The sequence below is a fragment of the Bombus pascuorum genome, chromosome 11 (genome assembly GCF_905332965.1).
Source record: "Bombus pascuorum chromosome 11, iyBomPasc1.1, whole genome shotgun sequence".
Taxonomy (NCBI): domain Eukaryota; kingdom Metazoa; phylum Arthropoda; class Insecta; order Hymenoptera; family Apidae; genus Bombus; species Bombus pascuorum.
The window spans coordinates 7511727-7529928 of NC_083498.1; the positions used below are offsets into that span (position 1 = coordinate 7511727).

Consider the following 18202-nt stretch of genomic DNA (forward strand, 5'->3'; position numbering starts at 1 on the left):
GTGAAATGTAAAACCTCGTAAAAAAGATACTTCATTGGAGAACAGGAATATATGTGGTGTCATGATATATTTGTAGTATACTTGAAGATATTTCTGTAGTATACTTTTGTGCCTTACATTACGTGATATATTACGGTATATATGTGGTGTCATGATATATTTGTAGTATACTTGAAGATATTTCTGTAGTATACTTTTGTGCCTTACATTACGTGATATATTACGGTATATATGTGGTATCATGATATATTTGTAGTATACTTGATGATATATTTGCAGTATACTTGATGATATTTTTGTAATATCCTTTTGTGCTTTACATTACGTGATATATTACGGAATATATGTAGTGTCATGATATATTTGTAGTATACTTGATGATATTTTTGTAGTATATTTTTGTACCTTACATTACGTGATATATTACAGAATATATGTGATGTCATGATATATTTGTAGCATACTTTTGTGCCTTACATTACGTGATATATTATGGAATATATGTGGTGTTATGATATATTTGTAGTATATTTTTGTGCCTTATATCACGCGATATATTACGGAATATATGTAGTGTCATAATATATTTGTAGTATACTTGATGATATTTTTGTAGTATACTTTTGTGCCTTATATTACGTGATATATTACAGAATATATGTGGTGTCATGATATATTTGTAGTATACTTTTATGCCTTACATTACGTGATATATTACGGAATATATGTGGTATCATGATATATTCGTAGTATACTTGATGATATTTTTGTAGTATACTTTTGTGCCTTATATTACGTGATAGTATAATGTCATAATACAGCAAACAATGATAGTCACACGGTTTTGTAGGTGCATGAAAATTAAATCTCATGCTGATACAGTAATCTAAAATTGAGCCACCTCGAACCGTAATTTAAAACATAATATTGGAACTAGAAACTAGTCGAAAGAGATGAATAATTCTATTGGGATTTGGTCAATCACAGAAGATGCTCGAAACGAAAACAATGATCGTTATTTAGGATTTTTAATCAAAACAGGAAGACAAATATAGACGAGGCGCGTAACATTATCGCATTGGTTAACATTAATGATAATAAAACTCTTTGATGATAATAAATCATTCATGACAACGAAGACACGGATTTTAACCGGATTGATCGCGATTTCTCTTAACCCAGAAACGACCCGTGATAACATTTCCACGCGACGATTCTCGGATTAGACTTTTTGTAGACAAACTAATATGAAATAGACTTAGAAATAGTTTTGATTTCGTTGCTTCTACTTCACTGACCTTTTTGAAGTTTCTTGAACTTTTCTAGGTCTTTCATTTCGAGTTAGATTTTGTAATATTTTTGAACCTATTTAGGTTACTCTACACTTTTGCAATTCTTTTACCTTTTTAATTATGAGCTTTAACGATGCATTGATGTAAGTATCTGTCGTTGTTGTGGGAAGAAATTTCCACCTATTCTCATTTAAAACAGTTTTAGTTTCCTTAGTGTATCTATGTGTTACTAAAGTCTCATTTTTTTTCTTTTTTTTTAAATCTTCTATTAAAGAAAAATAAATGAATCGATTAATTTTAACTAATCCATCTATTAAAGTAATAATATTACTCGTATTTGCTCAAATTTCAATTTATTCAACGCAATAAAGTAAAAAAGCTTAACTACGCGATCATTACATATATTTAACAAACCCATTGTTAATTTCAATGAAACATTTCCCACAAATGGGCAAGAAGGCATCGCTGTATCGAAAAGTGATCAAAGCTGAAACCAAAAAACATTGAAAAAGTGAAAAAGAATAGAGAAACAAAGAACACGACCTTGATTGAATAATTGTATTTCGATTGAACAAACGGAATAAACACGATCGAACAGCGACGGTCGAAAACAAACTGTATTCATGTATTCAGAGTTTCGATTGATTGCGAGTATCGCAGTTTTGTAAAACAAAGATTGCCTTCCGCTTGTAAAAATAGCCAACAAAACTTTGGACGATTATTTTCATGTTTTATCTGCGGTACACGGTTCAACTATCGTGCGCGTGTAACCGAAACATAAAAAGACGGGAAAAATAAAAATTCGTGGATTTGACAGGGGAATAAAAAGAAAAAGAACAGGAAAAAATACATGAAAGAATTTTCGTTTCAAAGTTTGTACCGATTATCAGTGGCGTTCAATGACATTTTTCGGCTGGCTGTTGTCGTTTTGTGGGAAGGGGAAAGGATGGAACAAGAACGATTGAACGTTTCTCGCGAATTTACGATGCTACGCCTGCCATAAATCGGCAAATTGGCGTTGCAGAGCAAATTGAATCTCGTCTCGATATATGGAAATTGAACGGGCCACATTTATTTCGCGAAACGCGTATTTCTTTCTTCGCAAGGAAGATTTGCAGATGTTCCCTGTAGAAACAGAATATTTTCTCTGAATATTTTCCTGATGAAATGATGTTCGATGCGACGTGTAGTACGCAATCGTGTTTTACTTTCTTGAAGATTCAGAGCTGTTCCCGTGGAAACAGAATATTTTTGTGATAAAACTACATTTAACGTGATCTTCTATTTTTTTTCTTCTCTTTTTTTGTTTACAATTACTTGTTTTGCGAATTTAGAGGCTTAACATGTTGACTATAAAGCCCAAATCCAATGGACATTTAACGTGACTGAGACTTCTGTTTTCTTAATACGTTCAGTACTGATATTTTTGTCATTGCATTATATTTTTATTTTACTTTGCTTAATATCTATCGCTCTTTTTCTGCTGCTTTTTCCTTTTATTTATTTTCCTTTTTATTTATTTATTTTTTATTTATTTATTTTATTTATTTTTTTTATTTATTTTCCTTTTATTTTCTTCTTTTTGGCATATATACACGTACAGACATTTATTTCGTATATATATGTTGTATTATATTTAGTATTGTATTATATATATGTACATTTGACTTATACCCTTTCTATCATATAATAAATAGTAATTAATATTAACAAATAATGATTCTTAATGGGTAAAACGAATTCCTATTTAAAAGTTCTAATTGCTCCCATAAATATGTCAATTTGCATAAAATCCGCACTCTATTCATGATGAACCATCGATCGTTTGCCATTTGATACAACGCAACGTTGAGCGCTGTTATTTGCAAACGAAATTGCAACAGCAAAAACAGTAATTACCATTTCTCATTCTCTTGTTTCCTCGTTCTCAGTCTCGTCGTTATTATCCCCGTCGTGTTTTTCGCTAAAAATTCATCTCGTTATCGATGTAATTAGCGTGTGGCTTATCGATCGGAAGTCGCCAAAGGTCGAGACTAATTTTGTGAAGTCATTAGGTTCGTCCGCTTTTTAAATCGTCTTATCGATCGTTTAATTTCTGAACGTCGCAAATTTGGTTGATTAAGGTAGATAGCGAATTTGATTTTGGTTAATCGTTCAGACGCTACCATGTTTTGCATGTTAAGAGGACGCTCTTTGTAGTTCGTTTAATTGGTTGATTGCGAAATTGCTTGTTGACAGCGTAACGAGATTAAAAGCGGCGCCTATGTTATTCGGGTTTCTAAGAAACAGCGAAAAATCTGGCGCCGATTTGAACGAAACTTTTAAAAAAACAGTCGATAATCGTAGATTTCTCTTTTCTAGACGTGCCCCTTTTTAGCTCCGCTGACATAGATTTAAGGGGTGAAACCACCCTCCCAAGTTCTATTCTTTAAAAGCTTTCTTGGTAACTGTTACAGATGGGAAAAATTTTGTCAACAAAAGTTGTACGATTGTTGACATATTCCACGAAAATACTGGTCAACGAACAATTTTTATATTAAAATTTCGTATAAAAATATTTTCGACCTTCGTGTTCGTTCGAAAAGATCAATGTGCATATTAATGAATTTCTCGAAAAGTAATGAAAATGTACATTTTGTTTATCTGTAACTTGTTGTAAATCAAATTAGATCTAAAATTTTCAATATCAGCGATCAAGATTTCAATTGAATTTAAAAAAGAAAAGATTATATACTTTTTGAAAAAAATCCTCGTTATCTCGATAATTAATTTTTTCCAAATTTAATAACAAATCTTGTGGATGATGAAACGGTGCTCGTACGCGAATTCTAACAAATTGTACCAAATTTCAAATTGGCTTATCTTGAAGATTCTTGCGTCAGAGTTTCCTACATTACATTTTTAAGAAGAAAATACCGTAAATCTTTTATCGGTTAGTGACAGAGGACCGATGGTGTTTTACTGATAAATCATGGTTATAAGAAACGGATTCGTGATTACACCATTAAGCGGGGTCAAGCTTGATAACGAGTGATAACGAACACGTTGATAATCTTCGAGAACCGAGAAACGGAACACGAAAATTTACGCCGTTCGAAAGTTTCGATCGATCGGCTTTCGACTAAATCGTATCTTTTCAACCGAAAGACACGCTGTGCGAGGAAAAATCGACTGATGTACAAATCTTTAAGATGCTTCAATATTTTCCTTTGAAAATTTCCTTTAGCACTTGGGCCTTGGAAAATAATAATTTCACGTTTCAGACTGATCATTAGCAATTAGAAATTAGAAACTGATAAAAAGATAAGATAATTAGTAGTTGATAATTTATAAACCGAATCTGATATACAAAAACTGATAGTTGAAGTTAAAAGTATAAACATTTTACAGTACAAATACTAGCGCAATATTTCATATTAATGAGATCGCACACCGAATAATCGAATTAAAGTTTCAAGTTAAAAATCGTAAACCTCGACACAAATGCATCGCACTGAAATTCCAATTCTTGGAAAGTGCTTTCGATGCAACAAAAATCGGCAGCCAATTGCGCTGCAGGTTTCTTGCGAATCGACGTGTCACGCGACTGCATCCTACTTGAGAAATACGTGTTTCCTTAGCGTGTTTCGAGTGGAAACGGTTGCGTTAGTCGTTCGTCGGTGTTTGCTCTCCATTCACTATCGTGAATTTTATCTGGTCGCTGCACCGCCTTGATATCAGTGACGATTTGCGATTTTTCACTTCGAAACACAAAAACGTCAAGAAATACGAGTTATGATTCAAGATGATTGATTCAAGAATCAAGATTAATTTCGATTTATATATGGAGAATAAATCTATTAGAACATGCAATATTATGTTTCTTTTTATAAGTTGCAAAATATTTATTATAAATTACGTGCACATATACATATTAATATATATGCACATATATATTAATATAATTATTATGCAGTTAATACAGCATGTCATTATAGTAATTGTCGAGATACAAATTTATGCTGGAGAATGATAAATAAATATGATGTAAAGCCAAGAGTGGACATTAAGGACCGATGACGTGTAAAAAGAATGGGATTTACCATAGTGTTCGTTGAAACAACAATTAACATCAACTGCTACACGCTACAACCAGTGTTATGATAACTATTAATTTTCTCGTTGTTGATCTCTTTGTTTCAGAAGATTTTCTGATTTTTATTCATGCGACTATTAATATTAACAATTTTTCACACTTTCAAGATCTTTGTGCTTCAGAGCAATTTCTTGAAAGTCTAAATCTCGTATTTGGAATATTTTTAATTACCGATTAGAAGCATAAATAACGTGTAATTGAGGTTTCTCATTTATTTTTTTATAGTTTAAGCACTTTTCTGATTTAGAACAATTTCTTGAAAGTCTAAATCTCGTATTTGGGATAGTTGGATTCTTTCGAGATATTTTGATTATTAAGAATTCTGATTAATGTAAATTCAAGCTAATAATTTTTTACATTTCAAGGAGCTTTGTGCTTCTAAAAACATTTCTCAAAGTCCAGAATTTACGTACACCGTGGCCAATGCTATTGGATTCTCGTTGCGTTACCTTTGATGACGACATACAGTGGCTTAAACAGGCACAGTCCAACTAATCATCATCGAAGTGGGATGTGCTAACAGTTACACGTTACACGCCTCGTTAAACATATTTATCGGATTACAACGTTATAATAAGTGCTTTATTATTGGCACACTGTTTCTTGCTTCGACAATGTGCCTGTGGACGTCAATGGACATCCATCGATCGACTTACGTAACAGAAATCCAAAAATAAAGATCGATATCCAATTAAAAGAATCGAATAGATCCTACTCTAATAGCAAAAGTTCCGAATGAAAATTTTCTCTACAATTTTAATCAACGCGTTACTATTAAATTAAAATTTTGACTGAAAGATAAAAAGTCTAAATTGAAAGCTGCAAATTAAAATTTACGAAAGATATGTGATCGAGACGTTTTCAACGAAATAAATGACAGATAAATATTGGAGTTACAGTGAAATTAGGAGCAGCTAAATATCGGTGGTAAAATTTAATTTCAATCAAAATTGCACATCGATGCACGCGGTCGGGTTCATTTAATTCGATTTAAAATCACTGCGCAACTTTTCAGTAGTATTACCCGCGTGTGTGATCAGACTGTCTGGAATCAATTGGCTCGGACTAACGGAGCGAACCAACGATGCTTCGTGATTCAATTTGTTTAATTCCTCTGTGTTAAACGAAATGTAACGATGTACAAATATTTTTCAAGCATTCACTTCAATGTTTAACAATTGCTGTTAATACTTGTCGGGATATAAAGCACAGTTGTTATATCGGATTAATGTTATTTGTAATTGATATTTGCCTTTTTACGTATTTTCCAAATTTTCCTTAAGTCACAAAGGCAGTCTTATAATTTATAACATTATCTTCGTGAATCTTTCCGTACAACTTTTGGTGTCAATTTCTTCGCGTATATCGATTCCTGTTCGACGTTCTTTAAACGAATTTAGGGTACAATGTCTGAAGAAAAATTAAAAAATTAAAATTTAAAAATCGAGCAATAAAACAACAAAATTATTGAACAACGTAAATAAAATAACGTATACGTATATCGTTTACTGGAGTCAAAGGAGAATCCCTTCTGCTGAGGATGAGTTCGGAAAATCGATAGAAATGAAGGAAACGCCGCAGGAAATAGAAAAATCGAAAGTACTGAAACTTTGAAATGTTCGAAGAGGAGGCAAGATGTGCAAAAATCAGAAATGAGGATGAATCAGAAGCATCGACACGATAACAAATACTCGACGATCAGACGGTAGCGAGGTTGGCCGAGTGATAACGATAAGGATCCGGCCGAAATGTTTATTTGACAAAATAACTTTCCAATCGTCTCTTTTGTGAGTCACTAGAACGCTATTTATGCGATAATTGGATCAATTGAGAAATTCTTTTGCCATTGCTGGCAGGTTCGCAATTTCATTTGGAAATTTTCATTAATCGTAGCTAATCAAGAACTTGAATTATATTTTGATCATGGAAAAACGATGCAATTTTTCCACTGAAAGTTTGAACACTAAACCGTTCTACAATAAATATATCAAGTGCCAGTGGAATTAAAAAGTTGTTAAATTTTTAAATAGATATTTTAATGAATATTTTCCCCATCATTGTTTAAATAAATACATTAACGAAGCGTGGTTTCTTCGATGGAATATTTTTCGACAATCGAACGTGCTTCAATTTCTCGGCTGCATCCGTCTGATAAATTTTTCAAATCGACAAATCGATAGGTAGCTTTACTTCACGGCGCTGTACGAATGTTTCATCTCTCATGCTTTTAAAGTCTACTTTTAAAATATTAAACCCAGCAGCGCAATAACGCACAGTCGGTTACATGTAAATGTACATCCATTTACATAAATATATATTGTACGTAGTATCTGCAAACTTCGATATTTCAGCAGTTCGATCACGAGCGATACGACCACTTGAATATTTCAATATCTCGACATTTTATAACACACCATTGAAAAACTATAATACAATATCTACGCTCGTATAAAATATAAAAAATTGCAGTTTTTCAAATGTATTTCCATTTTCTTACTATAACAAAGATCTATAAAAATATTTCATGAAATAGAATCTCCTCCTTGTGACCCTAATCGTTTCACGATTAATTTAACATGAAAATTAAATTGAATGAAACTTCCTCTGCGGATATTTTTAAGAGGGGCGGTTTGGCGTCGTCGACGCGTCGAAATAACCACAAACCTGATTCGATCTGGGTCAGTCGACGTCGTTCACGACGAAACTCGATCGCTTTTCGTATTCTCGCGACACCTTCGATCCGGTCGACTTTAATCCGACCGGCTGGAATAGAAGCGCGACAAAAAGAAACGAGCAGCGGTTATGCAATCCTTTCTTTTTTAACCCTGTTCCTTGCATCTAGCCGATAGGATAGCGATTAACGTCGAGGAATCGTAACTAATCGCGCTGATAATTCATGAAAACGATTCTGAAGAAAAATCATCTTGACGGTTCCCCGTTACTGCAACTTAATAATTCCACTAATTCCGATGTTTCATCACGTTCTTTACGCAATACTCTGGCCTTCTTCTCGGTCCGGTCTCAGATTTTGTGATCCCGTCGCCAGAACATGCAACTATGCGAAATATCTGCAAACGAGACGATCTCTTCTCTGGATCTTGCCATAAGCCAAGGCGATCGACGTCGCAGTTCTTTATTTCCTAACGTGTCGTTGTAATACAACTTTCTTTATCCTTTTCTTTTTCCCTTTCTCGAAGTATCCGCGAAATCATCGTCCAAGCTGTCGGGTGGTGATTCTACGTGGAAGAGTAAGTCGATAAAAAAGAGTAACGTTTCTTGGTTTAAGGCTTCGTTTTCGAGAAAAATGTGTTTGAAGATCCGCCAGGTAAACGCGTACTAATCGTAAGTCTCGAGATATCTGACTTCTCTTTCTGTTCACGTTGATAATAATCGGATTAGACGGGCAGAGCGAAGAACGTAGGCAACATTTTGAACACTCGTTACGTTAACGAAATGAATTTTTTAATAGCGATATCATTTTTAAATAGTAAACTTGTTATCCTTATTTATGAAACCATCCCATATATGGACACTGTGGACATAAGATAACGGCAATGATAGGAAGCAAATGCTGACATTGTCCATGTTTATAAATATCAACACGAGCAAAAAGAAAAGTCGGAGAGCTCGAAACTTACAATCAGTACACGTGCACCTGACGGATCTTTAGGCTTTTTTTTCTCGAAAAAGAAACCTCGAACGAAAAAATGTTGTTCTTTTTTTTCGACTTATTTCTCCACGCGACAACGTGTGCCACGCTTTTCACAGACACCCTGTATACTTACATGCTTTTTTATCTTTGTCATATATTTATATTCCTTTTTTTTATTTTCGTCTTTTTTGTTTCACATTTATTACTTTCACTGCGGTAACAACTTTTCTTCCTCGTGCCATACGGCTTGTGTTCGCGTTTTGCTAGATAAATAGATAAATAAATCAAGTCTCTGCGTGAAATTAAGTGATTACTCAAGAAACATTATACCGAGTGAGAGACTGTACAAAGTATAAATAAGGAAAATATTGTAACTGTACAAATTCTTAGAGATTAAGAAGCTTCTTTTGTGAAATTAAACTTTAAATTGCACAGCTGGTGATTAAACAATAATAATTTCTATGTAGGATTTACTCTAGTCCATTTAGGAAGTTTTCTGTTGAGAATTGGCTAATTTCTCTAAAGTCTGTAATATATAGATTAAAGAAAGGATAAGAGTGTTACAGAGGAAATTTTGCATAATTTCTTAATGGACAATTTTGTGATAAACTCCCAGTGTCTTCTATTGAATGTTTGCTAATTTTGATATGGAAACGGTAACATGGATGAAGAAAAGGATAGGAGTATAAGAAAGATAATTTTGAAACTATTTATGGTGTCTTCAAGTAACTTCAAAGTAACTGTGCATTATCTTAATTTCCAAATTCTATTAACCATCGATTATATCAGCTACAATATACTTGCATTCTTTAGAAGATGACAGAATTTGCAATTATTGCATAATTGGAAGAACACAAAGGGCCAGTGTAAAAATGAGATGTTTCATACTAAGTAAATGGAGGCAAACAATTATTTGTATGGCTGGAAACAAAGACAGGCAATACTGGCGAAAACAAGCCGCGATAAGCCGAGAACGGATCACAATAAATTAAAAGGCAGCCTTGATAGAATATAAAACTGGTTGTAGCTGGAAGAGATAGAGATTGAAACAATTTAACTCGTGAGCCTTCAGAAAGCAATTAAAAAAGTGGAGAAAAACAATCGAAAATTAATCAACCATTAACTAAACTATAAAATGAAGGAAAAACAAACAATAATTATTTTTACCTCTTAAATGTTTAAGATAAGATATCGCAAGTAATAAAATTAAAAATTTCAAAGGGGGCTAAACCAAAATAGAGAAAAGCTACAAAATTTGTTTTTATCAAATTCTTCCCTATTTTTCGATTGTGAAAAAAACAACAACAAAAGGTAGACCCACAAATGAAAACAAGAGAGAAAGTAAAATTTCCAAGAATCAAAAGTATCTTTGTATTCGCCTTCCAGGAATTTCCATCAAATTAAAAGGAATCGATCCATCAAACTGCTTAGTCAATACTCACCTGACCAATCAACCTGAGTCATCGATAGGTTAGTCATCGATAATCTCAATTTCTAATCGTTTATCAAACGCTGCAAACTCTCATTCTCTCTCTCTCTCTCTCTCTCTCTCTCTCTCTCTATCTCTATCTCTCTCTTTTCAAGACTTTTCAATTCATTCTGTCACGTTCCACGGTATTCGAATACGGCGACAATCTACCGGCCGATTAGATAAAACAAATCCACCTCGGGAATTATCGAGACGAAACATCGTCACGATATAAAACTTTCTCGGCCAGGTATCAAGCCTGTGGCTACCGGTGAAAGTTCGATCGATCGTCGAGTTCAGTTTTCTTCATCTCGAAACCATAGAAATCCGCAATATGTTCGTACGAAGGTGTGAACAATTCAAGCGGTGCTTCTACGAGACGAGATCGAACGAAACCGACAAAACTAATTACGCTTCAGGCTCTTTATACGTTAAATATTGACATCTGAAGATCAAGTAAAATGTCGAGACGCAGAATGAGGGTAAATGACACTTAAAAATAATTCGAGAAACTGTCTTTAAAGATAGACAAGTGCATTGCTTATTTTTGAACTTCGACTATATTGTCACACGCTCAGAAGCAGTAATAGGGTACGCAAAACGTCCTGCATGCCACAGCAGGTCCTCCAGAGGGACCCAACCTTAGTATAAGAACCCTGCCAAGTCAACACATTTTTTGTTATAGCACTCTGAACCGTCACTTTCTTGGATTCGTACAATAAATTTGACTACCATATGTAAAGTTCAATTTTTTAACTTATTTGTGAAACGTTCGAACTACGACGCGACGAGATCACCGGTAGTCCGTCAATTTCCTGATTTATTATGTTACCTGAATTCGAGTAACTTGAATTCAAATTCGCGTTCGTACAAGTCAAGTTATTTTTAAGTTCAAGCTCAAGTTACTTTCCTTGTCGCGAGCCTTTAAGTTCAGGTAATCTGACTTCGACTGAGTATTTCATTTAAGATACATATCTGAGAGTGCCATGGATGGATTAATAATCGTCATCGATATTTCAAGGTTCCCAACATCATCGTATAATATCGACAATATCGTATCGACAATACATATTCGTCATCTTAGGTGAAAACCTTGAAATATCATATATTACATATATATATATATATATATATATAATGTTCAAATAATTAAAATATAAAAAAGAAACATGCAACAGTTGCCACTCTTTCACAAAGATTTCCAAACTTTCTTTAAAACTAAGATGAGAAGCATCGGAAAGGATCTTTAGGAAAAGGCAATCTCCGTGCAACATACGTGAGACAAAGTCCAGCAATTATTTTTAATAGGAAATAACAAGTTCCTCATTCTCACCTAACTTGGAATTGGACACACTAAACTGACACGCTCTCATCTTCTAGCTAGAGATGAAGAAATATAGAGAATAGAGAGAGATAGAGAAATAAGTGCAATAACTGTAACAATATTCTAATCTATATACATCATGTTATTAATTATACTAACGTCTCGCAATAAAAAATTAAATTCCGTCTTTCAAATAAAATTCAGACGAGTTTAAATCATAAAAAACATAGTGAAACTCTTCTTTAGAAATCTTTCTGAAAGATACTAATTTGTATCACCAAATTATGACATTGTAAGCTACCGACTGAGTTTCAACGTACACAGTATCATACTAATTTTGAATTTAAGTTAATCGTACTGTATTTTACGGTAATTGCACTATATATGATATATGTTCAAGATATATAGATACTGTTATCTAAGCTTGTAATTTACCTTACTGTACTTTGCACTTTGTATTTTACATATTCTATTTTTGCATTATGTTAATCGCGGCAGCTAATGATCGTAGGAAATGATTGACGCAACTTTAACTGAAATCAAGAATAATAATAATAATAATATATGTGTGTGACGCGTGTTAATCCTGAACAATATAATTGTATTATTAATTATACTCAGGTATAATCCGAAATGTAATTAAAAGGAAAGGTAGGGCAGATTTATAACAGCGACGATGTTTGTTTGAGCAGATTAGGTTTCGTTTTCCATTAGATAGTTACACGATGATTGGTTTTTAGGGGTGGTTTTATTGATTCTACGATATAGCGATAATGGAACGAAAATTAATAGTAGATTGGATTCCTTGTTACACTATACTGATTAATACTCTCTCATATAGTTACTTTAATTAATTAATTAATATATATATATAAATATCAATAAATCTTTTAATTTCGTGTCACGTAAATCATTTTCATCAATTACTAGTTAGTGATAGGGCGAATCTTTTTACGATTATAATAATATGCATATACATAAGTCAATAATAAAACAGTAAGTAATTTGAAATATAGAAATTGGAATAATTAACACAGACAACATCCAATATCGTTCAATCTACCATTTAACATCATATCTTCGAGCAAACATCTTATCTTCCATGTAAGATAGTGCCACAATTAATTAAACTTAACTTAATAATAACTCAGGAAAGGAAGATAACAGGTTCATAATAAATAACAGAAATGTCCACGTGCGACCACGACAGAAATAAAACAAATATTTACAGGGCAAATTTGTTAATAATGATATGTATATGAACAAACTGTGAGATAATAAAATTAGCTGTTAACCCGGTGATTTTCTTCAGCGATAAGCAAATAAGCTACAATCTCAACTGCGATCAATAAGAATGGCTCCATCTAATAGAAATCTTCTGTAACCGATCATTTTCTATAATGATACGCCATGGAAATCGTCGTTCCATGGGGAAACTAAATTACACCTGTTCGTACTTCAAAATGGTAACATTATAGGAAACGTCCCATCGGACGGATTTTTATGCTCGATAATGCGCAAGTAAATACACTATCATTGAAAAGTATCTGAACACTTACTTATCTTCGGCAGGATATAATTTAATTACGAAATTATAGATTCGATATTTTATTCTTTGTTCCTACGATGGCTATATTTCATCGGATATTACGATGGAGTCACATTAGATTTGCTTTTGTTGGAAATTGAAAATTGACGTCAGATATTACGTATTATAGTTTCGGCTACAGATACGGGCAATAATTAATTAATAAATATAATTGTTATTGCAGTTCGTTCTAAGCTTGATATTTTATTATCTTTATTTTTGTGATGGCCATGTTTAATGAAATATCAGGAAGGGGTGAAAAGGTAGGTTTGGTTTTGTTGAAGATTTAAAATTAACACTAGAGTTTACATATTATAGTTAGATGTGGGACATAATATAGTTGTTTTTGAGGTTCTTCCTAAGCTTGTTATTTCATTCTTTATTTTTACGATGGCTATATTTATTGGAATATTCCGATAGCGTCAAGTATTGTTTGGTTTTGTTGGAAATGTAAAGTTGACGTCAGATTTTGTGTAGATATTATAATTTTGTCAGATACGAGATACAGTCTAGTTATCATTGGAATTCTTTCTAAGCTCTGTGATCTAGATATAAGGATTTTTCTAATCTGACAGCGATTAGTTGAAAGAAGGATGTCGAATTGTGTATTTAATTTTGATACGAATCGAGGAAGATTTTGGATAACTGCTTTACAAATATTTAAAAACTCTCGATAAATAATTCGTAAATTAATATTGCTTTTAGTTAACCTATTAATTTATACATTCCACTAATTTCAAATCGACGACGGTATTCTGATTCTTATGGACAGAGATATGGGAAAAAATGATTAATAAATTTAAAAATGTATTCCCAAGGAATTATCACAAATTTTTATCAACGCGTCATTTGAATGAAAAATTACAGTGGAAGATTATCTGAAAAGGTATGATAAATAAGATCATTATTTGAGGAATTACTCAATTCTGCATAAGTGTTTTAACGTAATTGCAAACATGACAGAAATTTCAAAATTGATATCTTGTCGAGTCAGCTCTCGTTTCCGTAAATCGACACTAAAAACTCGACGATGCAACAGGTGATTTCGATAAAACGATCTTTTCCTGACTACGGAATGATATTTCGAACAATTGGACGAAGAGAAAATCTAGTAAAATCAAAAATAGTGTTTTCAATCATTAGATTTAAATACCAAAAGAAACAAAAAAAAAAAAAAATGTGTTATTCTTGATAAACGACTAATGAAAATAATTTTACAACTTGTACATTGTTAACTAAATTTCCTCAATCAATTTCTTACAACAATCTCTGTCAGACTGTCTTTTCCCTCAACCATCCTGTGCAACGCAACATGAAGGAGAATAAGATTAATGTACTACTTGTTTGTGGTAAACGTTGCCAAGTGGAAAGAAAAATACTGTGGAGTTGGTCTTCGCAGTCTATTTTTCTAGAAGCGATTAAAGAAGTTGAAGAACCGGAGCTGGTCAATTTACAATGGAGATAAAAAAAGAAACGATTATGATAACGATTTGCAAATGAAACTCCTATACATACGTATACATCATATACGTACAAATGTATCTATCTCTCTATAAATTTGCACACACCACTGATATATATATATGTGTGTGTACTTTATTGGGGCGTAAAAAGTAGGATTATAAAATTCTTTAACGAAACCTCGTGTTATTTAATTTTTAGAAGACTTATAATGGAATATTTGTAGAACTATTTCAGTAGATTATTATAATAAAGTGAAAGATATTTTATATCTACTTTGTTTTACAGTGAGAAATAAAACGTACTATTTATTTGCATTACACAAATGTATCGAAAAAATATTGTTTTTCGTAATATTTATATCTAATAAAATAATAATACGATATAGAAATTTACCAGTTAATTAGCCAGCAAAGGGGTTACCTTTCACAAAAGATAATATTAAAACAACCTCCTTATATGCATACGTATAAATGCATAGCAACGTAAGCAGAAAAACCATCACTTTCTTGGATTCGTACAATAAATTTGACTACCATATGTAAAGTTCAATTTTGAAATATTGTTTTTCGTAATATTTATATCTAATAAAATAATAATACGATATAGAAATTTATCAGTTAATTAGCCAGCAAAGGGGTTACGTTTCACAAAAGATAATATTAAAACAACCTTCTTATATGCATACGTATAAATGCATAGCAGCGTAAGCAGAAAAACAGAATAATAAAAAGACAGATGGAGATCTGCTATTAAAATCTACCACGCGATTCAATGGACGTACTTCCTTTTTCTCAGACGGCAAAGGTGAAATGTAACGTTTCACCGGGGAAACGACCGCGCGCTGCCGCATCGCGACTGTTTCCGCTCAATATCACAAGTGCAAAGAGTTTTTTGTTCTCGCGATGCAGCCTACCGTGGAGTTGGCCTTTGTCCAATCTGCCATCATTTGTTTTGATAGCGATTTTTGCCATCCCGCGTTAAGAAAAATCGTCAGCCGGCCCAAACGTTTCCTATCGGTCAGGTTTTTTAACCCCATACATCATAAATCAGCACAAAAGCTTCCAGATTAATTACAATTTATCATACGACACCCTATTTTTTTCTTGATGAAGAGCTATTAAAAGAAGCAAACAATACATTCTATTCTACAACTATAACAAGAAGGACTTCACTCGTTTGTCTTAAGAGAAATAAAAAAAAAAAAGAAACAGCCTCTTAAGAATGCACTGGAAGCAATTTTAAATATTTATGATTTATTACAAAATAAATTTTCATCACGCAACAGAAACCACGCGCGAAGTTAATCCGGAAACTCTGTTCGAACGGTTCCTACTTTAAGCTTGGAACGATATTAATGCATACGTATCAATCCCCTGTACGCGTATCGCATTCCACAGATGGTACATCATCATTTACATAAATCATAATCCGGCGAAAAATTCTTGATGGACTCGTGGCCGGTGTGAAAATAAATCTACGAGAAAGCTGTATTACAGTTCGGCACAAATTAACCAAGAGAGTAAACGATAAAATACGTTGATCAAAACATTACGACTTTAACTTATCGCCGCCTCGAAACATTTAAACAACCTTAATCTTAAGCACGCTACTCTACGAGATTAACAATTTCTCATTTCTTATAAATGATCTCCGGCCATCGTACTTTATTCCTTTTATATGTTAATTTATACATTAACTGATTTAACTGATTTTATATTTAACTAATTTGTATCTTATTTATTTATATTTTAAATATATCTATATATGTACGGAATAATTTTAAGTTTTCAGAGAAGAGCACTCGAGGGTTTTCTAGGCGGTTCAGCGTTTCAAAGTCGATAATTATTTCATGGTGGTTTTGAACTTTAACGTGTAAGTTCATATGGTGGAACCACCATATAGCAGACGACCCTCGGAACACTGCGAATTCCCGGGTAGTCTGCTAGAGTTTGAAAAACAGCGCGCGAAACGTCGCACGCATCAAGCCGCGTGTATTTCTAACGAGCGGCAAACGGGAAATAAAAAGTATTTTCACTTACCATTTGACGTATATAAGGGTTTTGCTTGTCCCAGCGGTACTCTTGAAGTTGAACGGCTTCGTATCGTTGTTTTTTCTTCAACTGCGAACGAGAACGTCTCACGACCGATATCACCACAGATGGGCCCATCCAGCCATCTTGCCGTATACCAAAACGTGTACTACACTGCGCTGGCGTATTTTGCTACTCGTCTTTCCCTCTCGCCCCCTCGTTCAGGGTAATTGCGTAACTGCCGCGAGTGCCCGCGACACTGTCAGTCACGGTCGTATACACAGATCTGGCAACTGCCGTGGTAGGGATAAGACTCTTAATGTCATAAGGTGTGCTTTACAAATCGGCCACCAACCATAGAGCGCTGCGATCTCTGGAACATGAAAACAATAAATACTTATGCACCACAGTCGTATTCCACATGTACATATGTATACGACTACATAACTTGCACATGCAACTTATATCTAGTGATTGAAGCGCTTTACTACTCAGTGGACAAATTGAGAAACTTTTGCCGTTCGCTAGGAGCTTTACCCCACCACGGGAGTTGTTAGACCTGTGTATACGAGCGTACTTCCAATCGTGCTGTTTATCTTCTTCCAATTACTATAACGCCCTCTCTTCTCTGTCTTTATCACTGTTGTCGGCGGCGCCAGCGACGCTACGGAAATTTGAAACGACGCGTTGTACTGGACGATCAAAATGGTACTGAGCTCACGTGTCGCGCGGACTATAATCACCTGCTCGAGTTCATGTTCGATCGGGAAATTTCAACTGCTTCGTTCGTTTTTCTCATTCAAGAAGTTGAACAACTTTTATTCGTTTCTATCGTATAGGCTGTTATATCTGAAATTACTTCGACATATGTGAGGTACGATAAAGTCGTTTTTGTTGATGTTTATTTGGTGTGAACTGATATTTCTTGTACGTTACTTACAGGTTATTGAATAATTGGATAGTTGTTTGTGGTTTTATGATGTTTTTGTTAGGTGAAAGTTGAACGATCTCGGGTATCGGTCGGTGACATTTAAATGTTAGTACGAGGGCGCGACGCCTGTGGTGCTAGTGTGCAGTGTTATGTATCTGAACAAACGTTTTCAAATTAGAAAGGCGGAATTTTATAAAATTTCAGTAGGTGAGTAAGACTTGCGCTTACATTACGAATATTTATGCATTTAAAATAGATTTAAAGGTACAATTGCATATAAGCTATATATAGTATTCGTTACAACATCTGATGAGTGAA

General features: G+C 33.6%; 1 protein-coding gene across 1 annotated transcript in view; it reads right to left on the reverse strand.

The window, feature by feature from the left end:
• Positions 1-17298, reverse strand: part of LOC132912164 (ras-related protein Rab-32) — a 57872-nt gene extending 40574 nt beyond the window's left edge. The window contains exon 1 of the mRNA XM_060969343.1: positions 16963-17298. Within this exon, the coding sequence (XP_060825326.1) occupies positions 16963-17091 (129 nt within the window). The 5' untranslated portion in view covers positions 17092-17298. The remainder of the gene's footprint in view (positions 1-16962) is intronic.
• Between the last annotated feature and the right edge of the window lie 904 nt (positions 17299-18202).